General features: G+C 38.5%; 2 protein-coding genes across 2 annotated transcripts; both read right to left on the minus strand.

Annotated features, from left to right (window-relative positions):
• Positions 1–1236: 1236 nt before the first annotated feature.
• On the minus strand, positions 1237–14991 carry LOC103983141 (beta-galactosidase 6). Its single transcript, XM_009400316.3, has 19 exons — positions 14458–14991; positions 14246–14341; positions 14026–14138; positions 13852–13918; positions 13658–13750; positions 13413–13556; positions 13169–13257; positions 12856–12961; positions 12620–12707; positions 12299–12417; positions 7587–7751; positions 4944–5161; positions 4740–4849; positions 4501–4610; positions 3964–4071; positions 3360–3467; positions 2001–2212; positions 1585–1909; positions 1237–1505 (listed from the first exon to the last, which is right to left on the minus strand). Exons 1-19 carry the CDS (start codon positions 14662–14664, stop codon positions 1398–1400), a joined length of 2586 nt encoding a protein of 861 aa, XP_009398591.2. The 5' UTR covers positions 14665–14991; the 3' UTR covers positions 1237–1397.
• A 3461-nt stretch (positions 14992–18452) lies between these two features.
• LOC135636843 (phosphoenolpyruvate carboxykinase (ATP) 1-like) lies at positions 18453–26016 on the minus strand. Its single transcript, XM_065148931.1, has 13 exons — positions 25876–26016; positions 25359–25667; positions 22878–23056; positions 22126–22279; positions 21949–22033; positions 20749–20849; positions 20201–20499; positions 19874–20047; positions 19715–19780; positions 19456–19634; positions 19203–19372; positions 18939–19107; positions 18453–18851 (listed from the first exon to the last, which is right to left on the minus strand). The coding sequence occupies exons 2-13, from the start codon at positions 25655–25657 to the stop codon at positions 18708–18710; spliced, it is 2019 nt and encodes a 672-aa protein (XP_065005003.1). The 5' UTR covers positions 25658–25667; positions 25876–26016; the 3' UTR covers positions 18453–18707.
• Between the last annotated feature and the right edge of the window lie 1332 nt (positions 26017–27348).

The raw sequence follows: 27348 nt of genomic DNA on the forward strand, positions 1-27348 counted from the left end.
CGTCTCTATGCAATCATCCTTCCGAAACTCTGTAGATAATAATAAAACAGAGTTTTGTTTGATATACAAATTGACAAATTCTAAAGATACTTTTTCTATTTATTTTACATCTTATAAAGTTAGTATAAGTATTCAAATCAAAAATTTTAGATTTAGGTTAATTTTAGTTCTACAAATAATTTTTTATGTGAATTTAATTACAAGAGTATGAGCTAAAAAATTTTGATTTGATTACAAGAGGTAAAGAGAGTGCAAGCGGGTACGATCCTTGCGCCCTTGCACTAGTCAATGAAGGCCACCAAGTAACGTCACGAGTTGGGTGTCATCTAAAAGGGCATAATCCTCCACTGCTTGAGACATGACACAATGACAAGATGGAATGAGAGTTGTACTAACTTTACCATCCAAGATGTCGGGTCAGGAACTCCCTCCGATGCTAATCGCTTATACAAGATCCCCGACGAAGTCAAGACATATCTCGGCTCATCCATAAAACCCCGAGGAAGCCCAGATCACCTCGAGCATACAAGCAACACCTCGGGATTGTTTCGATTGGACCTTCCCCCACTCCAATCACCTCTTGTGACTATCACTTAAGTTGCAAAGACAAACTTATGCTTTCATGACAAAATCAAGTCAATAGGATTAAGGCAACAAACAGAAAGCATCGTCAATATTCTCTCTAACCCCGTCACCATTTCATAGAACTTACGCTCCCTATGTCGGGATATCTTCTTTTATTGCAAAAGTATGCCAAAGTAGTGGAAGTTGGTCGATAGAATTTCTGATTTTGATCGATAGAAATTCCTCTGTTAATTTGGTCGTTAGAATTCCTCTGTTTCTGGAGAGTTGTTTCACCTCCTTTGGGTTGTATGAACCTTGTTTAAAACTTTAAACTAATACAGTTTGTTTTCCCTTCAAAAAGAACTATGTGGTCATCATGAATCTTGACCAAATAAATCATGCTAAATCTGCATATTTGATCATTACAGGTAGGAGGATTAACTATGTCGGACCAAATGGCAGTAAGAAACAAATGACGACAAAAACTTAATGGTAAAAATCAGACTCACTTGAATAAAAGTCCTACAAAGGACCTAAATTGACCATTTGGTAGAGGGACCATTTATTAGCCCTAACTATAAAGTGCATTGGTTGCTCCTTGTAGTGGCCAGCCAGTATTTAAGACAGATTCCAGTCCACTTCGAACAAAAGCAGAACCTGTGACAAACAACCTCAGTGCAAAATATACACCTTATCTTTCATTTTTTGGATCATTCTGTTTGATAATGTTTTGTACATTTTATTCATCGTCACTCTCTTTCCTCCGACCACCCTGTGGAACTGCTTTAGTCCCACCATTTGGATCTTTGATGCTCATGTATCATCATCTTCCATTAAGAACATGCAGCTTCAACTGCAAGGCTCTTGATAACATTTCTACATGGATCGCCAAACAACTTGATTGAGACCTCGACGTCGCAGCTCTTGACACCAATGCATGCCTGAAGTATTGCCACAACCATCAGCATGGAATTAAATAGTTCATTTGAAAAGAGAGTGATGAGCAGTTGCGTGATGTACCTGCTGCACGACAGCAAGAGCATCGTCGCTGCTGCATTTGCCGTGGTCGTAGCTTCCACAGGTGCCATGTGGAGTTCCAAAGCTTGCAAACTTTATTGAAGAAATCATCTGATTTGGATATGGGCACTCTAGACGGAGCATTGGCACATTACTCGGTGCAGTGCTCTGAGCATCTAAGAGCGCTGGATGGGACTCCGATACATGTCCACATAAGCTTACGGTCTGCCTCGTAGCAAAAGATATCTGAGTCGGATCTCCACTCATTTCCTCAAAAAGAACCAGTCTATTTTTGCCAGATTGGATCAGTGACCGAGGAACATGATACCTGTTTAAATGAGTAACCATGATTTCAGATGATACAAATACACAAAAAAAAAGAAATTGAGATTAGTAAAATATGATTCATAGCTTCATACAGTCTCTGAGACGGTTTGCCACAGTTCTTCAGGCACTTATTTGAACTAAATGCTCCTCTGTAGTTGCATTGAGTGGTACAGCCAGTCTGCGGAGAAACATAAGCTGGCCAATAGCGTCCAATGCTCTGTCCATTCACCCATGCCTCACCCTTCCCCATTCCAGTAAAGTCTATTGCAACCGGATCGTTGCCCTCAGGTGCATCAAAGTAGCCCTGTGTGGAAAATTTGTGATGGAGAATTCAACTCGTGAATGCTACATATGGTTAACAATTATGTATACTAAAAGAATAAAAGAATAGGGTGCAGAGATTGTCGTAGAGCTACAAGGCTGAGAGCATGTAATATGAATCTATCGACACCCCTGCAAATACAAAAGTCTAATTGTTGTGCGAGTGGGGTATCACTCATGCACAACCACATGAAAAAAGAGAGGAAAAGATAAGGAAGATGACAATTAAATGTTTGCTGTTTTGGCTAAATTTATGGGCAAGACAAGAGTAAGTTTCACTGTCAGTGAGAAAATACAATGGCACACCCTCTCCCAACAACTCACAGGACTTATTTCTTTTTACAATAACCATTTGCTGAAGTTTTAAAGGATAAACAGATCTAAAAAAGAAATGATTGATCTGTTGCCAACAAGGTCCAAAAGAATCTATGCCAAATAAAAAAACAAAACCTCAATATAAAGAGCCCAATGCAGGCTATGCTACAGTAATAAGGTTGTTAGAGTGAAATAGTCTCCAATACCACTAGGAAGAAAGGAACATTCAATGATAGCATGATTTTAAATTCAAGACAATGAATAACATTTATCTATCTGGTGCATAAATTTATCTACATTACACAACTATTTCATTGTGGAATTTAAAGAAGCACTCTAGGATTCATTATAAATTTAAAGAAACACTCTATTTCATCGATCCAGATTCCACAACAAACAGGTGTGTAAATTTATCATGAATCATTTTGAAAAAACTGGAATGCAAATCCGGGGTACATGTGATGATCCAAATATGGATCGGTAAAACATTAATATCTATATATTTTTGGACCTCAAACTGGTAATATGCAGAGTTTTCAGGCAGGAAATTTTTAGAATCTATAATCCGACAAGTATGGATCAATTTTGTAGTGTTGGATTGCTTGAGCTGGATGTGCAGAAGGAATTCTTCAATAATTTATCAGAAACTTGTTCTGTTTTCAATCCTAACATGACCTGAAAGATTATTAACTAGATATTAAAGTAAAAATCAATAATATGAGTTTTGTGAATCTAGTATAACAGTTTATGCACTGATGAGATGTTTCAGTCTGCAACTTAACAAATACTTTCAAATAAAAAATAATAAAACTCACCTTGTACCATACCAAAGGCTGATTCTTTGGCAAAGCAGATTGTGAAATCCATATTGATGAATCCCCTGACTCTTCATATATGCCCAACTCTTCACCTTTAAGGCCAATCTGCACCAACATGACATAAGATGAGGAGTCCAAATCTGTCTATTTCCTAATTCTATGCTTCAAAAAAATATTATTTACCATCCATAGTTTATTATTAAAAGAAGTTTGTGATTATTTTTCACTTTATTGACCTCAGGATAGTAAAATGCAAGTCAAACACCAACTAATGTGAAAAAACAGAATTAGATCATTTGCTACATTGTTTTCATATAAGCTTAGTGATACTTATTTCTGCCTTGAAATGAGCCACCCATACTAGAAGTTAGGACCAACATGATTAGAAAAATTGACCAGCTATTGCAACTTCGGCGACTTATATCCCACTTTTTTCTTTTAATAGAACTCTAAAGAACATGATTGTGTCCTAATTGCATTTCAGATATGACAATATTTTCAATTCTCATTAGTGTCTGAGGATTTGATCTGTAAGTCTGATTTCATTTGCATAGCTATCTCAGTTATGCAGTATGTAATCATTGCAAAATACAAGAAAAACCTGATATGTCCAGTCATTTGAAGATAGATCTGTCGTGCTTTTTTGGCCCTTCAGCATCACAGGACCAGTGATTCCAGCACCCCATAGATCGAAGAATGCACCATAGTTCTGGAAGAGAGAAAATAAATTAAGAAGACAATCACAAAAAATTAAAGATCAACAAATCATATTATGGGCAAGTCTGGTTAGGAAACATATTATGAATAATGGCCTTGGTAGCACGTTTGCTAAAAGAAAGTGCACACGTCATATTACTAAAAGTATAATGGTCTCTATCTTAAAATTTCATCGAAAAAACCTCCTGGTATGAGGTGGTTTTCACACAAACCTCTTAAAGTCAAGGTTGACATTATCTCACCTGTGGGCTTTACAAGTCAAGTTTGGGAGACAGCCAAATTTTGGAACTTTGTTATTTGTACCGGATCTCTTACTATGCAATATACAAGTCATAGGAATGGTCCAATGGACCTATCTTACCAATCCTAGAAAACAAGAAAAATAAATGAACCAAACGGTTGGTCTGTAGACTGGAACAACCTGAAGGCCAACTGTGACACTTAAAAGATCGATTTTGTTCTTTCCTGGTGCAAGCATGATAGACTTGTCCAATGTGACTTTTGCATTGTCACTATTGCCCATCCCACTGCCTGTGAAAAAAATTCAACATACAAGTTCAATAAGAAATGGCAAAGTGGCTTGCAAGTTACAAGGGAACATTGAAGTTATGCATTACTATAGAGTATGACCTGATGTTATGCATTACTATAGAATATGACCTGATAATTGTCCATTGACAAAAGCATGGAGGACATGACCAAGAGATTCTACGTGCAAAGTAGTCTGAGTTCCATTGAAAAGAAATGGTTCATTTCCATTAATATCAATGCTGCAAAATCATGAATAAAAGAAATTGGACAATTAGCACTGGCATCAACAAAAATGTAGACTTGAACACAAATATACAGATATATATACAACACCTTGTTGAATACCAAAGGTAGTCACTGGCATCAGCAGTAGTATTTATCTGTTCAAGCAATCCTACTTTTGTGAAAGCACTGCTCTTTGTGATACCCACAGGTTCTTTGATAAAAGTCCATGATGACTCAGATATTTCAGAGGAATTTATGGGTTGATCTGAGGCCTGACTGTATGTTTTTACATATTTTGTCTCCAAAAGAGTGGATTGGGAATTTATCTGTCATTGACACAGCATTTATATATCCATGGTCAAAAGAGCTACTTTAGACATGGTCCTTACAAGCAAACAACAATGTGAGAAATTTATGATCAATCCCCATAGCTTAACTATAACTGACAAAAATATGAATTATCACACACATAAAAGAAAATGCTGCAACTGAGTGTTTGTCTATGATATGTATTCTTTGTATTGTAATCTAAATTCAATTGGGGGAGCAGTCAACTCATAAAATCTTATAGTAATGCTTAAAATCAACAACTGGAGATTAGTAAATTTTGAAATTCCATACCATAATTTATTTCTGTTTTTGCTAGTTAGTTTCCCACATTGAAAAAGGGCGACAACCTTGTCATATTAAAAGTCAACTAACTTCCTAAGCCCATTAGGGAATTGCAATATGGAAAGAAATAAATAAGACCTAGAAAAACTGAACCAGGCTACATCTAACCACGACGCCAAGAATCAAGGGCCACGTTCTATGGAGTATGGACTACAGGTTAGTGTCACTCAAGTAGATTTAACTTTTAATTACTTTTGTTATTTGAATTACTCGATAAACTTTTAAAATAAATAACCTCATACCAAATGACTTAATCAAGTTATTGTGATATTTACTTATACCATATCATTTGAAAATATACCTTAGCTTAGACATCTCTACCATATTTTGATTGTCGGAGAGGGTCAAATTACACAGAGGTTTATGCAAATCAAACCTTTGTGGACTCAAATACTGGACTTGAATGTCGAACTTAGGTCAGGTCTATAACTTGGAATAGTCCATTTGGGAGAGTAATAAAACTTCTCACTTCCATCTGACTGCACAGTCAACCTTCCTTTGTTTGGTTCTCTCAATGTCTGGATAATTACAAGCAATATGATCAAGTGGAGCAGCAGCACTCACAGAGAAAACCTAGTTGTATATTGAGACATTGAGCCAGGAGCTTGTGCTATTTCGGTGGTTTTAACTTTAGAAGTCTAGTACTCTTGATCTGAATAAATTAATCCAATTGGGGATCAGACATAAGCAACCTAATTTGACAGAAAATTCAGTAGCTATGGTTTTTGCTCAGCTATCAAACAGCAGTACATACAAATAATCTACATATTACATAATACTAATAGCATATATAATAACATATTACAAATAGAAAGTAACAAATGTTATTCTTCATCTCTCCTCACCAATTGACTCACATTGTATAACCAAGGCATTTATTGGATTTCAATACTTGCCCCTGACTTTATACTCAACCAGCACCATTTCTAATTGTTCATAAATATATATGTCATTTTTTTTTTAGCCTCGTATGTCAGAGGCATCATCTTCGTGTCACTAATTTTTTGGATAAATTATTTTCAAACTGCACAACATTCTAATCCTCATCTTAGCTAAAATTTCCTTCTCCTATATTTCTCTTTAGAATATCATCAAGAAGAGACGGCCTGCATTGTCTCTATATAATAGAAAACGGACTTTCCTAAGCCCCTCTTTTGGTCAGAAACAAATACTATAACACAAGTGCATGCTGGGATGGCTTACCTCATGATAAGCACATATTTGGGAAGAGACATGAGAATTGACATGAGAGTCTCATGTCATTGGCCATTGCTAACTCCAGATAGGACTAAATTTGTTTGTTTTTGTCACTTTACTATATTTGACTTCTAAAAAGATTAACTTAAAGTAACATTCAGAGAAAATGTATATCTCCTAGTGACTTTGTTTTACATTTTAACTTCATGCAGCGATTCAACTAGTTTAAAATCGTATAAATTCTTCATTACTGCTAGGCTACGTATGATAGCTTGAGAATTTATTGGGCTTAAACATTACATCAGGCTATGTTAGACGACCTACATATATGACAGTAGAAAAAGATGCTATTTATCATAGCTTGAGAACTTATTGGGCTCAACATTACAACAGGGTATGTTGGACCTACATATGTGACAGTAGCAAATCTATAAAATACAAATCTCTTACCCTTGCCTTAAAAGTCTATTCCTCGATTCAATTCTAAATTCTTTCCTTCCTGAGCAACCTTGACTAACTACAATGTCACAAAGATTTGCAAGAGTACAGATGCAACCGAGGGTGGGAGAGAAACAAAATTCCCCCAAAGTTCAGTGCAAGCAAAGAAATTGTTTCCATGACTAAGTTTGCCAATGCACTTTTCAGGAGTTTTCCAGTTAAATTTTAAAAAAAATCATTTGTGTCAAATTACACTTTGTTGAATTTTGTTATAAACACGTCCCTGTATGAAAACAAAGAACAAGTTTTCACAAGACATCTCAACCGGCTTTCAGTAATATCAATGGAGCAAACCAATGATATAATGGATCTAATGATGCATAATGATATTGCTCCAGTTTGCTAAAAAGATTGAAAGATGCAGGATAAGGTAAATAAACATACCTGTGCAGTATTGAATACAACATTTTGGCAGTCAGGAAGGATGCTCACCGACCATGCAGGTAAATTATATGTTTTACCATTAAAAGTAACAGTAGCATCAGATTGGGTGCCTACATTGGCAAGAAATGCTGCACAGCTCCCTGACGCTGTCTTATAAACATGGGCCTAAAGCATGAAGCATTTTAGCAACATGACTGAAAAGAAATAGATAAAGCAATAGCAATGTTCCAAAGGCAAAAACACAATAGGAAAAAGAAAAAGACATATCAGCAGAGCCACATTTTTGTATATAATATCAGTCACTTGTTATCAAAGCAAGCACAGAGAATATGCACATCACATGCCCAAAAGGTGCCCCAAAGGCCTTCAATCATAATCTATTTCAATATACAAAAAGCAAAAACTTGGTAGCCTTTAAGCTGCAAATGCATATACACAGCCAATGCAATTAAAGCAACTACGACACGCACTATGTAACTAAGAGTAAGACTTGGAAATCTATTAGAAGTTGTTTTATTAGAGTTCTGTTAAGGCGTTGACCTGCTAATAGTCTTGCATACTGCATATTTGCAGTAAAGTGATAGAAGGTTCATACTTGTAAAAGGTCTAACAAAAAAGTTTTGATGACTTTCAGTCAACCTGTGATGTTCTGAAAACTTGTCATGAAGCATATCTTATCCACAAAAAAACATCAATTCCTCTGAGTTCTAAGCATCATGAGTTCTCTTTGACTAATTGGACTAAAATCTTTATGAAAGTTCATTAAGTTTTTTTTAGTTAATGTCATCTTTGAAACACTTTTTTTCCCCTTTCCACACTCACGAATTTTAGTTCTTCTGCCCTCACAGATCTGCTAAATAAAAGGTTATCTTTAGCTTCAAATTTGAGCACCTTGGGTGAAAGCTCCAAATATCCTTATCTGTAATCTTCATATCATTGTTGAGAACCTTTAAAGCATTGTTAGATCATTTGTGAAATTTTTTTAATTTATCCATCAGAAGTCTACCCCTTCATGTCTCTTAGAGATTTACATCTAGTAGTTACTCTAAATTGTTCAACATTCATCTCATATGAATCTTACCAATTTTTTGTCTCCTAATGAGGATATTTTTGTCACAACCCAAAATGTTTAAGCACAGACTAACAAAAATTCATTTATTAAATTCTCACATGTCAATTTAAATCTTTACCTACTTCCAATATGAGACTAAATCAAGACATTAGAAACCTCATTCTCTTATAAGATAATTTACATATTTGCCTATTTCTGATGTGGGACTAAATCGGTATGTTATAATTTCCTCACTTAAGAGCTTGACGTCCTTGTCAAACCCAACATAGCCTACAATCAGACCCTGGTATGGTGCACATGATTCAGCCCAGTGGTGGCTCTACATCATGGTGTGCCCTCTGACCTCATCTATGCATAGCTCTTTCCTACTCGAACCTCTCGCTATGCCTCAATAGTATGCCAGCCATGATACCAATTATAATGATCCGATCTGATGGGATACCTAACTCATTAACTTCATTGATTAAATCGGGGTGTTACAAATTTTGAGGGTCAAAGGATTGCAGAATTTCTATTATTTTCATGACTTCCTATCACCAAGTTGTGAATGAGTGACCCAACCATGATGCCAATGTTCACCATTGTTGGCTACTAAATAGTGCAGCTTCGATGCTAATACATGTTGTATTACATATTTCAGACTTCAGAGTATCATTTTGTATCTTTACTATGTCTATAGTTACCACTTACCAATAAATAATAAATTGATCCCTTCTTCATGGTGAGTGATGAATGACTTGCCCTAGAAAGTAAAAAAATACACAATAATGTCCATATTGGCCAATTTGTAGGTCAGATTTGCATTTTGAAAGAATCCTAATACGATATTATATGGCTAATAATTGGCCAAACATTATAATGCCTCACTATTTATTCATTTACTTATTAGAAAAAAAGATGAGGTAAATAAGATAAACTAAAATTTAAGAACTATTACACAACTCTAACAGTCCTTAAATTAATGGCTGGTTTAGTTCCACACTAACATTTCCTTGAACAAAAGACTTTGACTGCTAGGCCAATTAACCCAACTACCACTTCTACATTCATAAATAAATTCGACATGTACAATGCATCAAAGTGTCCTTCCTACCCAAGTGTTTGCTTGTCAGCCATTATCTAGCCAACTGATAATCAGGTTGTTTTTCACTAAGGTAAAAGTTCAGTCCACTTCTAGTACCCCATTATTTCAGATGTGTGGAGTACATCTATATTAGAAATCGTAATTCCCTCTATCAACCCTTGACCAAGGTTGAGCTATTTTTTAAAACAAAGAAACTCATTTTTCTTTAGCTCTTTCATGAAATAAAATCCTTCCTCTCATAATAAAAATTAAACATTAATGACATTAATTCACATGGTTGCAGACCTAATTTTGTTTTCTGTTGGAGTTACTACTTGTATATATGCTTATTAAAAAGCATAGAATGTATATGTGTAAGCTCCGCATGACAGGTCTGGCTATTGTAATCATATTATTCTGTTCCCTTTAATATTTGACCCAGTGTCTATTTCTTCCACATATCGTTTTGTGTAAAGCATGTTAATCTTGAGCTTGCAACGTTATCTTGCATTTGAATACACATGTCAAGCCTATTAATCATTCATCCAGCTTGCACATGAAGGGACGTTGGACTCTTTCCTGTCAGTTTAAGCTTTTAGGATAAGTGCTTACCCAATTCATCATTTGATCACACTTATATTCTCTCAATCTATCATCAAGCAGAATCTAATTCCTATTCTTGTAGTTCATCGACACAACAACACTCTCACTTCATGAATCTGTGGCCAATATCTTACTCCATCCACAATCATATAGTTGTTGCAAACTGATGTTTTCTCATCCAAGAAGGCTTTATTGTTTAAAATCAACAAGATGATAATATTGTTTAAAAATAATGTATATCTGCACAAGAGTTGTTGATCTAACTACTTTTGCTTAAATGTTGTCACATTTATTGTTTACTTCACGTCAAAAAACATCATATTGTTCTCCCCTAAATCCTAATCAACTGTGACTTAAAAAAAACGCTAGGCACCAAAGGATGCCAAGGTGTCAAAATGCTTGAGGCACTTGGCGCTTGTTCAAGCGAAGTGAGACGCTCTGAGATATTAAAATATAAAAAATATATAATACAATTGATAAATATGATTATATAGATAAAAATATGATATTAAATTGAAAAGATCTAAGGTACCAAGTCACATTATTCATCTTTTAATAACAAAAATGTCAAAAAACACAAAACAATAAAGCTTTACATCAAATTCAATCATCATCATAATCAACATCGTCATTTTCAAAGATATCAGCATCTTTCCCTTCCTCTCGTCCATCTTCATCAAAATAGATTTTCTTCTTTTTAACAATAGCAGGAGATGACTATTATATAGGTTTCCTCTTGTCCATCTTCATCTCTCTCTTCCTCTTCAACAATAGGTTTTAAATAAATAGAGAATAGCAATGCTAAATCTAAATAGGGACTATTATATGATAATAGTAGTTAACAACCTAATATTAATAATATTTAATCCACTATTAACAGTAGTTAGAGGGGAGAAAAGAGTCGATGACAATGGAAAGTGGGAAAGGAGAGGGTGACGGTGGCAAAGAAACTTTCGATTGACGACAGCAGCAGCGACGAAGGAAGCTATGAACGACAACAACAGCCATGGAGAAAGCTTCGAATAATAATAGTGATGGCGGAGAAAGCTGTGGACGACAACAGCAGCGACAGATAAAGCTTTGGGCAACAGTAGCAACAGTAGAGGAAGTTGCAGACAGCAATAGTAGCCACGAAGAAACTTCAAATGGCGACAGCGGTAGCGATGAAAGTTGCAAGCAACGATGTTGTGGAAGGAGGAAGCTTCAAATGTGTCCATCGATGGCAAAAGAAGTTGTAGTCCTCTCCCTCGATGGTAGAAGAAGCTACACATAGAAGCAACGACAGCGAAAGGAACTACACACGAAAGCTAGACCTTCGAACTTGTTCGTTGGCAGTAGAGGTGGTGGCAAAGGAAGTGTCGATGATGGAGGCAGTGGCTGCACATGAAGTAGGGTTTATGGGTCAGGGTCAGGGGGCAGGGGGTGGTGGGGTTCATGTGTAGCTTTAGTAACAATATTTAGCTTAGTTCGTTTAATCGAACCAACTAAGCTACTATTCAACTGAACAAGACTTGATCATCCAGTTTGATTGCTTTGCTTCAACCAGGTGCTTGCCCGAGGCGCCTAATGCCTAGGTTCAGGCGAGCACCTAGGTGGCGCTTCACTGAAACAACTCACCTAATCACAGTGCGAGCCGTTCGGGGCTCACCTCACCTTGCCTCACCTGAGCGCCTAGGTGAGCACCCGGGCACCTATTTAAACCACCGCTAACCAATTATCAAGATTCCTTTCTCTATTCTATTGCTCAAAATAGAAAATTGTAGAATGGAGAGGGAGAATTATCCATCAACATAGATATTATAATTAGGTTTCACAATGTTTCAAATTTCAGCAACATCACCTTCAGTTCTTCATAATATTAATCCTTTTCAAAGAAAGAGCTAAATCCAACTCCATATTGGAATAAATAATACAATAGATAGTCCTCAATATTGAACCATATGCATCATATTAGTGGAGAACAATCACAATTACCTCCAGATTCTGACCAAGAGAAGTGTAGGTTGGATCAGTTGCTACCAATGCTCCTTCACAAAGCTTTATGACTTTATGCAAGTCTCTTAGGTGGCCCCACTTAGGTTGCCTAAGAATTCCTGAGGGGTTCACAGAAAACCATATAAACAAGTTGTGCAGTAAGCAGAAGATGCAAAATTTCACTAACTAGATAAGTTGGATAACAAAGACAAATTTCAGAATGCAGATAATATATTTGGTTAATCAATCTAGCTATAGTTGTGACAACTTAGCTTTACAAAGTTTTAGCCAGGGATCTGATTGTCTAGATTGTAGACTTACCATACTCATCGATTGGAGCATCATAATCATAGCTGGTAGCAATAAATGGTCCACCTGTAGTGCGGCCAAAGTTGGTCCCACCGTGATACTAGAAAGGAAAACATCCCTTTGTTATTCTATTAAATTAACTTATAGATGATTAAAAATTGTGTCTAAGATAAAATAAAAATCTGATCTTGTAGGTGTACTTGGATGTATAAAGTAGAAACTAAAGCAGTTCCAGTCACAGGTTCTACCATGTAGTAGTTCTGGAAGGTGCCACCACGTTGGAAGAATCGGGCTACAGCAAATGCAAGGTCTTCAACTGGTCTGTATGGCACTCCACCACCAAAGGAAAGAAACCTGATATTTAACTCATCCAGTGAGACGAGAAATAAAGGTATCACATCAAACGTGTTCAGAGAAGCAGCAATACATAAAAGATCTTTGTCTTAAAGAGCCTTGCCTTGAACATCAGAATTTTGCAGCAGCAATGCATTGTATGATAAAGTTGCTCGGTAGATAAATTTAGGTCTACAATACAGAGTAAAATGGAGAATATTGTCTTACCATCCAGTCCAATTTTCTGTCCACATTTTTGGTTTCTTGTTAGAGTTTGGAGTAAACTGATCACAGTAAAAGCCATTGCAAGTGTTGATCTGGAAAACAGAGAGAGCATGTAGATAAATCATAAATCTACCAACACAAAGACATAACAGTTATGGGACATGATGAACAAATTGACTACGAAATTCATACGTATTATTAATCATCGGTGAATGATTCCCTAGAGAGGTTGAAATATGAAACTCACAATGGGGTCAGGTGCATCAGCTTGTTGGCACATCACCCATGGTACACCTGTGTCTAGAGAGGTTGCCATTGATGCCGACCAATTGATGTAAGTCTTTGCTGCAGCACCATAAGAAGAATCGATGTTCCCATACTCATTTTCGATCTGCCATGAAATACAAAGTGAATAAGATATAATGATCGATGAATCTTGTTGCAGAAATCAAACCTATCTTACGGGCAATTGTCAATAATGAGGCTAAATACCTGAGACAGGATGATGGGTCCACCTTGGGATGCATAAAGTTTCTCCTGCTTCATCATTTCCACAATCTTTGTTGTAAACCGTTGCATCTCTCTCTGGAGCAGAGACATCAGAGAAACAATTCGAATGAACAACTACTGCAATACCCATTGCTCAAATATGCATCGTCGTTATTGAAATTAAAAGACAATTTAACCTTGAAGGGTTCGTTGTCAGTCCTAAACTTGATCCCAGGTATGAAATGCAACCAGAGAGGAAATCCCCTGCATCAAATAGTTAGATAATTAAACGAAATCTCAAAACATGGTTACACAATACTGAACAATGTGGAATGCAGGACTGCTTGATTGTGGAATGCATTCACAGTTACCCATAGTTCCATTCGGCGCAGACGTAAGGGCCGATCCGGAGGTGAACATAGAGACCGGCCTCTGCCACTGTCTTCACGAACCTCACCAAATCCTTCCTTCCTTCAAAATCATACTGTCGAAGATATATGCCAAAATAACAATCTTTAGAGAGGGCAAACACGATGAACGTTCTGTAGTAATCCAACACGAGAAGGATCAAGAGCTCTCAGTAGCAATGACCTGGCCCCGGACGGGCTCGTGGAGGTTCCAGAAGACGTAGGTCTCAACGACGTCAAGACCACCGTTCTTGGACTTCTCGATGAGGTCCGGCCACATCTGAAGTACAGCCACAGAAGGTTGCAAGTTCTTGGCATCAATCAAAGCATAAATGGAGGAGAAGGTAAGCGTCAGAGAGAGAGAGAGAGAGAGAGAGAGAAAGAGAGGAGGGGGACCTCGGGAGTGCTGCGGGGATAGTGGATGGAGCCGGAGATGAGGACCCTTCGGGTGCCATCTATCACCAGCGCCCTGTGGTCGTACGTCACGGTGGCCGCGGCGCAGAGGTGAGAGCAGCCACAGAGAAAGCATAAGAAGATCACAAGAAACGGAGAGAGTTTCGGGTAAGCTGCATCCATCGCAGCAGCGGCTGCTCCTGCTACCATCCTCCTCCTCCCCACGGTAATGGCGTGAAAGGAAGCGAGCAAACCGAGTTGTGAGGGGAAGACGAGAATGAATGATGAGCCTCCTGCTATGAGATGAATGGAGACAGATTGCTTGTTCGCAACTCGCTGATACGTCCAAATTTGGGTCACATGAGAAGGGAAGCAACGCAATAATAAGGTGCGGATGTCAGCTCTATCCTTCCCATCATCTGCTTCAATGCTGATGTTTCTCTCTCCGCTACTACCAATGCGAATGCTACAGCTCGTCTACTCCACCTCTCCTTCTCACCCAGTGGACCATCTCTCCTTCTCTCTCTCTGCTACTTCACTTATGGTTATAATGGCTGGCTGTTCCGACTGTCTCCATGACCTGTTTGCTCTCTACACTCTAATTTTGAACTTCAATTGTGTTACTCGATCATTATTGCGTGCACTTCAATTCTCATTTTTGCTACGACAAGTTCAGATCGGAACCCTTTTAACCCTTCTGTGGGAAAGGAAGGGTGGGTGTAGATTTGTTCTTCTCCGCTGGACTACGCTTTGTAGCAGTCCTGGAGTGGTGCGTCGGCTGGAGCACGTCGAGGTGGGCCCGCCGTGTAGTGAAACCCACCCACGCGTATCCACGGTCGCAGTCACTGGCCGGGTGGCAGCGTCGGTGATGACTAAGGGTGGGTCACTGTGAAGTTACATATTTACCCTCTTGCATGACCAAGGTATCGAATTCAATTTACGGTAAATTGAAATCACCGACCAATCGAAGCCATGATATCTCCACGCTGCACGGACGTCAATACCCTCAACCCAATCCAACCTCTTTGGTGGCGGCAAGTGCCCGTAATCTGCTCCGGGACCGTTGTTGTCGGCCTTCTCCTCGTCTTCCACCCCCCCCCCCCCCCCCCCCCTCCGCCTGCCCGTTCACCGTTTGATGAAACGACAGCGAGAGATTCCAAGACGAAAGAGATGGGCTCCCCACGCCGTGCTGTGCGTCGAGACGCGTCCACTGCAAAGATAAAAAGGAAAGAGAAATGCGTTGCTTCGTGTCACGCTCTGCTTTCGTGCTCGTCAACACATACATAATAGTTCTTGGTGCAACGGTTGCCGCCCGTATCCTTTCCATCCGGAATCAAAGGCCACAAGAAGATTTGGTGCAAGAAAAAGGTCACGAGAAGCGATCTCTTCGTCTCCCCACATGTTTGACCAAGATGCCATCTCCCTCTCGTGTGGGAGTTGTTCGGGTGCAATAAATAAATACCCTAAAAATAGATGGATAACAATTTGTAGTTCGTCCATTCTTGGTCTAATTTTTCTCTCCATGAACAGAGTTCTCTGTGGTCAAACAAACAGTCAATGCCCCTTTGAGACTCGATCGTCCCTTCCCGTATCTTTTTCAACGTGTACAACAATAACATGGACACTCCATTACTGGTTGGATGAAGTGATCTTGTGGATAGAATGGACTAATTAAATGATCATGGCGTAGCGTCTAAAGCTAGTGCTAAGGTTCTCAGACGTTCGATTCGAAGCCAAATACACCGATAGTTGCGAAACGCTAAGAAACAGGACAGGCGGTGTTTACGTCAACAACTTTGCCGTGTCTATATCTCATCCAAGTTCTTTAGATAACCACACCACGTAGAAAAGTCGTCCTTATTGTTGAGGTTAGGAACCAAACAAGATTCTCCCTCCTCTTTCCATGTCGGAAATTGCAGGCCACCTTTCGGTAGTTTGTTCTCGATCTTTTGACATTTAGATTTACAAGGAAAAAGGAAAAGAATAATACCAAATGATCCATTCGCACTGATTCAAGCACCAAAGAAAATTAAAATGAAAAAAAATGAAAAAAAATGAAAAAGTATTGTATATTAATTACTTGGAAGCTTAGCCGACAAAAATATATCACATCACACCATATCATTAGGACCTTAATGATTAGTAATATGTTTATATTTAAGCAATGCTTTTGGCTCCAACAGATTAAGGCCTCATAAGCATTCAGTTCAACCACTTCTTTGTGGGATGGAGTCCCCATGACAACTTTTATGAGTTGGATGGGGATTGTTGGAGTGGCTACTCCTGAAGCTAATAACTCGAACACAGGGCATTCATTCTCAAGCAGTGCAGCATCACCAACCAAATCCACCACTCAACACCTAAAGGGGTTTGACACTGTTCCTAACATGGACATCAAGATATTAATTAAAATTCTTTGGTTGGTCACCAAACTATATGCAGATAAGACTCTTCAGTGGCTGCCCAACCCATCCCCCCCACTCAACAAAGTAGTCAAGGGTAGTTTTTATGACTTGTTATTAGTTTCTGGTTCAAGTGCAATGTGAGCATTTCATATCAGTAAATGCCCTAGCTTGACCTAGTTTGGGAAATTTTATACATAAACAAGCTACAATGTTTTCCTTATTAGTATTATTATTAAGCATATGTAATTTGTTAGGGAAGCTGTGAATGATTTTACCATCAACAATCAAGATCTTTATCAGCTTATATACTTATGGTTATATAATTACTTTCATAAAATGGATTATTTTCACATCTACTATCTCATCACTGTTTATAACATAGGTAGAACAAACAAAGAAGACTTATATATTTAAAAAAAAATCAAATTTAATTTAAGAAATAAAAAAGATTTTCTAGAATCATGTATATCTTTACATCAAGAGATGAGAATGTCACTCGCTGATTTTGTTTGCTTAATGTCTATGGAGAATAACTAATAAAAAATAGAACAGAGTCAAAGTGTACTAATAAATATAATTGCTAGTATGACCAGTTAAACATGGATTAGGTTTATGTAAAAAATTAGAATATCATAGTTCAAAAAAGTTAATATTAAAAGTGATCTATCCAAACTACTTGAATCAGAGTAAGATATCCTCCATTAATCATGTTAAAAATTTATTACAAGTAGAATCTGAGACCAATTTCTTGGTGTTCTTAATAAAACAGGCCCAAACCTCCTTGGCATTCGAGGAAGATCGCCCCAATTATTCCACCAATATCAGGAAGAGAGTCAATTTATAGAGGTGGCATAGCTCCCTCCTTAAGACTTTATGGTCCTGTGAGGCTCTCACAAACCTAACCATCTAAAGTCAGATGTTTATAATAGATTTGTTTTTGTTGATATTAGATCCTAGGACCCCTACCATAATTGCTTAATGTTAAAATTATTCATCACAATATGCTTTCTAATGGTTTATTTGTCTTGTTGCTTCATCATTCTTCGAGTGATTAGAGTACTCAATGATCTGGATATTATAATTTATAAGCTTCAGCTACACGCATGAGAACTCCCCTTTCAGGTAGTTTAATCCAAAAAAATCCCAAGTTCATGTCAGTTCTTCAATGGGTGGCTTGGTGGATTTTGTGGAACACTCAAAAGTTAAATAGCAAATGAACTCCATGAAAAAAAAGCAGCAATAGCAAGTAACACACTAATTGTTAAGTATCTTCTCCAAAGTCAATACTGATTTGACCATGAATTAATGCACTTTTAAAACAATAAAAAATCCTGCAGATAATGCAAGCTTATACCTAAGTTAATGATGAATTAAAAGAAAAAAGATGAAATGTAACAATAAAGATTAGGACCCCATCAGCTCTGAAATCACAAGCCATGCCTTGATATCATAATATGCAAGCATAGTACTGGCACAAGAGAAATTGTTAGTATCTGAATCCACCACTAAACATAATAAGATGATGAAACCTGACATGCCATGAGACTTATGATTACTGATCCACAGTGAGCCAGCTTTAATCAGGAATCCTGGTTATCTTGAAGATCAGAATTAGATAATTCTGAAGTAATAGCATTTATGATGTAGACAACATACAAGCTTCATTAGACTGCAACAAGAAAATGTAGATGTTTCAATAGCTTCTGATATACTTGAACTACCTTCAGATCGATGAAATGCAGGATGGTAAAGTAACCGAGAAAACCTATATATCGTTCTATATTGGCATAACTGATCAAAGAGATATTACAGATCAACTACGATGCACTCTCATTCTCTTCAAAAAGCTCAGAAGTTTGGCCCTGCAGCAAGAATTTCCTCAGTCAGTTTTCCATCTTGACCGATCTTGTAGTTGGCAAACACCTCAAAGTTCTTCTTGAATAGGCTACCCAGCTTTAGCAAAGTCTCCTTATAGCCTTCCTTGTCTCCCCACTGCAAAAGGAAAAAAATCATGCAAGTCAGGCGCAAACATCAGATGGTCAACAGATCGTTATTTTAGTTTCATGAGCCATGACTCACCGTGTTAATTGGGTCTAAAATCCCCGAAGGAACACCTTCGATCTCAGTGGGTATCTCCAAACCAAACACTTGAGTCCTTTTGTAGTTTGCCCTGAGGAGGCTGCCAGAGTGTATGGCATCGATGATTTTCCTTGTGTATCCCAGCTTGATGCGGTTGCCAACACCATATCTGAACGAAGAACAAGTGTACACATCAACAAGAACAACCTTTTTATTCTTCATAATTTTTTAGAACTCAAATTCATGTGCCATGTGATCTTTTACCTTCCACCTGACCAACCAGTGTTCACAAGCCACCCTGTGGCACCATGTTTCTGCATTTTCTCGGCCAGCATAGCTGCATACTTAGTAGGGTGAAGCATAATGAAGGCTGCCCCAAAGCAAGCTGAGAATGTCGCCTGAGGTTCCTTGATGCCGTCCTCTGTACCAGCCACCTGACATTGTACACCACCGGAATTATAATTAGTAGTGTGCACATTATCAAATGAGAAACAAGAAACAATGACAAAATATGCACCAGAGCAGTGTAGCCACTGATGAAATGGTACATGGTCTGAGGCAGGCTGAGCTTGCTAACAGGTGGAAGCACGCCAAAAGCATCACATGCCAAGAGGATGACATTTTTCGGCTGTGGACCAACGCATGGTATCTTCGCATTAGGTATGTACTCAATTGGATAGGAAGCTCGGGTGTTCTCTGCAGCACCACCAAACAGCATTCCAATTTGTATGAAACTTGTACCAAATTATGCAAGAAACCTGCTTCAAGAATTGTACCTGTGACAGACTTATCAGTGTAGTCTACCTCCCGAGTGTGCTCATCGAATACCACATTTTCCAGCACTGCAAGCAGGTCCCAACCATTAGCACAATGATCACAAGAATTTACATGCCGTCTGAATTAAAAGGTAAGGTCCAAGGTATCCGAATGTTTACCGGTTCCAAATTTAATGGCATTCCAGATGTCAGGTTCCTTCTCCTTTGAGAGGTCGATACATTTTGCATAACAACCACCTTCAATGTTTGAGATACCATTTTCGCTCCAGCAGTGCTCGTCATCGCCGATAAGCAGCCTATTATGATCCGTAGATAGAGTGGTCTTCCCAGTGCCTAAAAGACAGTAAGGGGTTAGTCATTATGAGCCATGGTAATAAGAATTCAGGAGGTAGTAATATTCCATTGTACGGGAGGGTAGGTGCCTAAAGGCAGGATGTGGATGCAATGGGCAGGTGATGGCACCACATTCAACGAGCCCAACCTTACCTGATAGTCCAAAGAAGAGGGCAACATCACCATCTTTGCCCATATTGCAGCCAGAATGCAGGGAAAGGATTTGTCTTTTAGGCATGAGATAGTGCATCACACTGAATAAACCCTTCTTCATCTCCCCGGCATACTGCGTGCCGAGGATTACCATTTCCCTCCTAGCAAGGTTAAGGTCAATGCTGGTCGAGGATGTCATGTAGTGTGTGTAACGATTACATGGAAACTGTCCAGCATTGTAAATTGTGAAGTCCGGAGTACCAAAATTCTCCAGTTCTTCAGGCGTGGGACGGATGCACCTGCCATCCATCCAGTTATCGCATGTACAAGAGCTATACTACTTATTTACCGACTTTTCATGTTCTCCTATGACCTAGAGAAGCAACAGGAGCTGTGTCGTCCACTTGTACTATTGCTATTAATAATAATATATCAATAGGCAACTTTAAGAGGATGACTTATCTGGGTGACCGTGGCAGGCCCACGAGAATTAGAGCACTGCAGAAAAGAACTGCATCCTAATGTTATTGTTAGTATCTTTTACTTACATGTTGTGCATGAATAGGGAATGGTAGGCCCTTGCAGAGACGATTCTAACTTTAATCCGATGTTCAGGATCCCAGTTCAGAAATTGATCGTTCACAAAAACCTGCATTTAGAAAATACAAAGATAATCACTGCAAATCAAAGAATAGATATGTGCTTTTGCGATGAGATCTAAATTGACCCTTGCACCGTCTGGACACATTATATGGGCAAAATAGCTGGGAGGAAGTTTACTTCATAGGGTTACTGTCTCACTTGAGAGGAGGAAATTTTAGGAGTTACCAAGGAAGGATCAATGCTTCTGAAGAAAACCATAAATATTTGTGTTTATATTCTAAAAATCTTCACCTGTATCATAATACCAAGCAAAACCCTATGTATCTAAGCTAATCTAGCAGTTCGAGAGAAGATACTATACCAAGGGAGATTCATGATTTTTAATTTACTGCAGACATGCATAGTTTGTGATTAATTACGAACATAAGCTTTGTAATAGAGCAAACCTCCTTAGAAAGAAAATTACCTAACCTTTGTTGAAAAGAACCGATAAGCAAACTCTTAAAATTACAATTATATAAAAGGCATGGTCTGCAGTACCAAACTGTACCACCCTGTACGGGCGGCATGTACCGGTCCGACAGGTTGCCGGTACACGGACCGTCTGTTACCGGTCCGAGTGCACTATAACACTGTAGCACTGCAGTAGTGCACTATAGCACTGTAGCAGTGCTGCAGTACTCGGCACACCTGAGTATACCGCTCAGTACACCTGGGTGTACCGCTCGGTATACCGTACCGTAGCGGTACCGAGCCCAGGTCGAAATACCGGTACGGTACGATATTACGAACCTTGATAAAATGTGAAATGGATTAGATTATCGAGTTCTCAAAATAAGAATTTTATAGGCACACAAATGCTTAAATGGAAGAAATTGATTGAGGAAACGAAAGGAAGCGGTGAGGCAAAGGAACATTGGTAGAAAAAAAAAATAGGCATCATCACACTTTACTTAAAATCACTTGATTTTTTGTCAAAAGGATTTTCAATTAGATCAAAACCAAAGTGCTCATTAACAATAGAGTAAACTTCCTCGTGGTGTACAATAATAATTTGTTGTGTTCTTTTCTTTGTTTTAATCCAACAAATGAGCAATCTAAAAATGACAAATAGTTGTATTACATTGTCATAAGATAAGAGGTACCTTGTCCAGAGAGTTGAGGTAATCAACAGCCCTCTCTCTGTTCACCAGGAAAGTATGCTCATCCATCTCAATATTCGGTGAGCCCCTGAGATCATAATAAATCGAGAAGATATTACAAAAGAGAATTATTACATGTATGAAAATTACGGCACCCAATGTGCAAGTGAGAAGACTTACTTCCCCCACCAAAGCTCCTCAGCTGTAGTTTCATCCTTGACGACCCGTTTGTCCCTCGGGGAGCGACCTGTCTTTGCACCAGACAAGGTAGCCAGTGCCCCTGTCGATGTTATGAACGAACCCTTCTCATATTTTATAGCTTGCTCATACAGTTCTGCATGAATATAACAGTTACTGATAGAACCATTGGAAGAGCAGCAGCAAGCAAATTGCAATAAACAAGGCTGGCACCAGATGATCATCCTCTGATGGCCACAGGGTCTCTGGAGTGGAATTCAATGTTTCCTACTACCCCTTAAGGTGTTCAACATCATGGAGATAAGTAAAACCAAAATTATGGGCAATGACAAGATCAAATCTCAGGAACCATATATAGTTAAACAAACAAGTCAACTAATTCATCATGATCAATGTTCATTGCAACACTCCTTTTAGTCTCCCTTGGTACAATCAACATGGAGGAGGCAACTGGGAACAATTTAGACTTTTGACTTTGGAAACTTGTTGCTTGTAGAGATCAAAATCAAGCAAAAGGTCAAGTCCTCTCTCTATATACAAATCTACCAATCCATTTTTCTTAGACCAAACTATAATACTACAAAAAAAGGACACAAGGGCAACCAAGTATATGGAGAACTTCACAAAAGAGATCTACCATGTTCAAAGGAGGGAACGATATGACCTCAGTAATTAAAAGACATGTCATAATTAAATCAGTTTATCACTAATTATTATGAGTATGAGCACAATACCAGCTGGGGAAAGATTGTAGAGGACATGGGTGAACTTGAGTGCACTGTCGCTGATGCTGATGGTTGGGGTGATGTAGTGGTGGTGCTCGGCAGTGACCTTGGGTGTATCCAGCTTCCTGGCTGGATCACCCTTCACCACCTTTGGTCCTGTCTCCCGTGTCAGCGATGCCAATGATGCACTGCCCACATCACCAATTAATTAATTTAGCATACTTGACGATACAAGTTCCTACGATGATACATCAATAATAAATTAAGAATACTTAAGCATGCAAGTATGAATGAAAATGCATTTAAATTGGATTGATTGGTGATTTAACATACTCGAGAAATTATGCACCAGTAATGATACAACAAGATCTGTCCATAAGAGGGAATCAATGAATGGTAGAATCCTATAGCATATAATTTATCTTTAAATTCAAATAAATGATTTTGGCATTTGAATGAAAAATCAAGCTAACAACCAATCTGATTAAGCCTCAGATCACTAAATCACCAGTTTCACCAAAGGATGAATCTTGACTAAATCACATATTTAATATAAGATATTTTAAAATATATTATATAATATATTTAAAAATAAAAACAAAGGATTCGATTCCAAGGTTTTAAATATAAAAATTACCCTCTGATGATAACAAATTTAATATATTATATTTAAAATAATAATAAATAATCTGATTTCAAAGTTTTAACTAGAAATATTGTCTATTCCAAAACTTAATGATGGAAAAAAAATCCATTATAGTTTGGATATTATAGGTTCTGATTATTGTTGCTGCTGCTTAATTCAAGGTTAACATCTTTCTATTGTCAATAATCCAAGAGAAAAGAATATACTCAGGCTGTCAGAAAATAATCATTATTGGGGAATTCCATAAGACAACCAAGTTTGGCTGGACCAACTAAAATTTCCAATTCATAAAAAATAATAAAATTTGATTCAACTAGCAATTCAATTAAATCGCTATTGTCAATAGTCCAAGACAAAAATATATACTCAGGCTGTAAGAAAAAAATTATTATTGGGGCATTCCACGTGACAATCAAGTTTGGTTGGACCAACTAAATTTTCCAATTCATAAAAAAAAAGTTGATTTGACTAGAAATTCAATAGTTAAATCACTATTGTCAATAATTCAAGAGAAAAGAATATACTCAGGCTGTAAGAAAATAATCATTATCAGGACATTCCATAAGACAATCAAGTTTGGTTGGACCAACTAAATTTTCCAATTCTTAAAAAAAATAATAAAATTTGATTCGACTAGCAATTCAATAGTTAAATCATTCCAATAAATAATTTGGGTCACAATTAGCTAATCTGGTTTTGATACTTAAGATCCAACTAATTTAGTAGATCTAAGCCACTGATTTTAAAAAATACTTAAATTTAATTTAACTGAAATCAGTCTTGTGTAGTCCTACAAACTAACGAGCAACTCCCGGCCGGCTTCTGATCCCACAACCGTGTTTAAGCCTGAAAGCCAACTTAAAATTCAAAAGGTCCAAAGGTCCATTGATGCCGCCACTCTAAGATGTACTTCCCCTACATGACACTTTCCTACACAGACCTCTCATCACGCCCATCTCAATCGTCACAATAGAGTTGCTCCATTAATTTAATAGGCTTATGATCAAGTGACTAAAAATATTTAAAATTATTTTTAAAAGACAATTTTATTTTTATTGCATTAAATTGAGCATACCTGAGGCCTATCAACTGTCTAATAATACTAGACTAATAGTCCACGAAAATATTTAAACTCATGTTATAGATATGAGTCGAGCCACATCTAATTCGGAGGTGTCACATCAACAAACAGTGGTAAGGCAAATAAGCTTTGCACACGTTGCTTTTCTAAGTCATTTTCCATTTTTCCTAGAAAACGTCATTTTCTATGGAAAATTGCCCGTGCAACCCACGTGATAAACACAGCCTTTTGCTTTCCTTTTTGTAATAAGCTAAGGAACAAAAATAAAAAAGAGAGTCAGATGCCTACCAAAAGACTGCTGAAGCCTTTTCGGAAACATAGTTCATGCAGCAAGCTTGAGATGTCTTCCTTATTTGTTTACTCTAAACTTTCAATTTTTATCTTTTCATGAAAAATAAGATCCCAAAAAGATAGTTATGAAATTAGATAGATATATATAAAGCCTGCACCGGTGGAGGTAGGCGAACAATCCCTCTCGGCACGGACGGGGAGATTGGATTTCATCATCCCTCTTTCTAGTGGTGATTATAAATATATTTGATTTTTGCCCTTTTTTAATCTCATGCATATCGTTTTTCCTCTTGGGACATGAGATCCAAGGACAGGCCCACCAGAATCTAGAAATGAATCTTCACTAGGAACAAAAAATCTCACAGCAATTCTTTTCCCGTTCTTTTTTTTGCTTTTAACTTTCTGCAAGCAATCTAATCAGAATATTTGTCGATGTTGCCTTCAGAAGCAAGGATTGATCGAGGGAAGATACCTGATGGATTGGAGCTGGAGCTTGTGGCGCTCCTCCTCGGAGATGGTGGCGAAGGCCGCGTTGCCGTGTTGCTGCTGCTGCAGGCCGTCTTTGATGGGGGTGGTGGGCGCCGAGCGCTTCTTCTGCAGGGAGTGCAGCTCGTCGATGGTCTGCGCCTTCACCGGCGGCGCGCTGTCGTCGTGGCAGATGCCGTTCTCCGCGCCGGCGCCGCCGCCGTGGGTATGGATCTTCGGCAGCCCGTTCGGCATCACCACTGCCTTCACGCTGTTTCCGAAGCGGAAGTCGCCGTTCTCCGCCATCGCCTCCTCCCTGCTCAGTTCCAGTTCTTACTATGTCAGAAACAAATAGCAGGCGCAGATCTTTCCAATGTTATGTCTGTCTATTTCCGTTCTAAGAGCAGTTCATAAACTCATCGAACAGCAAACAGAAAAAAAAAAAAAAAAGGCCAAAATGTTCTCTGCAATCAATTACATTCCTCATCCCATATCATCCTCCAGCGTTAAGAACAAAACATTACCTAAAGGAAGAGCAGAAGCGTCGGAAGAGAAGTAGTCGTAGAAAAGGAAGAGAAAGAGACGATGGACACAAACGAACAAGCCTCACGACGAGCAACAAAAGAAGCGAGGGAGGATGGGATGTGAAGGAGAGCAATCTCGGGCCCTTTTAAAGGCGCGTGTCCCCTCCTTCCAAACCCAACCCCCTTGTTAACCAGGGTTAAGTCACCCCAACCCCCTGCTCAAGTCAACTCCCAAAGCGTCGAACATTGACCCGTTCGCAACACACCCACCTCCCACCTCCCACCCTCATCCGTATCCGTGCCACGGACGACACATCCTTCCGGTCCGTGTACATTCGCTGGCACGCCGTAGTTCCCGTTACGCTTTCTCCACCATCACGGCGTGTAGCATATATTAGCTCTATTTTAGCTGCCGCCAGGCAACATGTGCCTGCAAATACGAGTGTACAGAACAATAAATGCTTATTATACGTAGAGATTGGATCCAACCAAAGTCGTTCGATTGCTTGCAATTATAATTTCAATTTGAACCCGCAAATACAGCCCAATATTTTGGTTGTCTTCTTGTAGATCACTCCATTATAGGAGCTATCAAACTTTTACTATATAAATAAATACTATACATATTTTATATGTGCATTATCTAATATATGTATATATATTAGATGACTTAATGTGACAGCTGACCGCCACCTTGATGTCTGATTTATGGGTGGGTAGCCACCAAAGCCAAATTCGACTTTACCAAATCTTTATCTCGTCGATATATGTATAGTTCATGTCCAAATGCGTGCACCTCATGCGATGACCGAGACTTCAGCGAGAAATGATCTTCTAAATCCTTTTTATTCTTTTTTGCTTAATTAATGACTTCGTCCTCATCCTTCTGGGGAAGGTGGTTGAGCCGAGCTGGAGTACGCGTGGCTAACAGATAAGGACACGGGATTCGTGGCTAAATCACTGCCGTCTATTTTGTTTTGGACGGCGAGATAGCGGAGACACGGGTTCCCAAACGGCGGAGGGCGCCTCCGCCCGTTGGGCTCACGGACGGCGTCACGTCGGCCGCTTACTGACGGTCCGTCCGTTACTTTTCGGGAGATGGGAGCCGTTACGGATGACGGCACCCACGAGAGGACCGTGAAAAGCGACCCGAGTAGCCTCCGACACGTGGCAGACCGATTGTGCTCTTGTTTTTTTGTTTTGATTCAAACAGGATACAGGGCCTTGCTCCAATAATATCGGCTGCACTAAAATCAATGACATGGTAATTGATTTTTCTTGAAAGTATTTCATCTAATATTTCAATTAGAGAAATACGAATAGCAATTAGATAGTAGTACATACATGTCAATTATTTTTCCTAGCCAATTCAACATAGAAGGCTTTCTTACAGGTGAGATAAATTATACTAGGAGAAACAACAAAGAGAATTTAATTTAAGAATTAAATTGTTTTGAAATTTTAATCAATAAA

Source organism: Musa acuminata, chromosome BXJ3-4 (assembly GCF_036884655.1).
Source record: "Musa acuminata AAA Group cultivar baxijiao chromosome BXJ3-4, Cavendish_Baxijiao_AAA, whole genome shotgun sequence".
Lineage (NCBI taxonomy): Eukaryota > Viridiplantae > Streptophyta > Magnoliopsida > Zingiberales > Musaceae > Musa > Musa acuminata.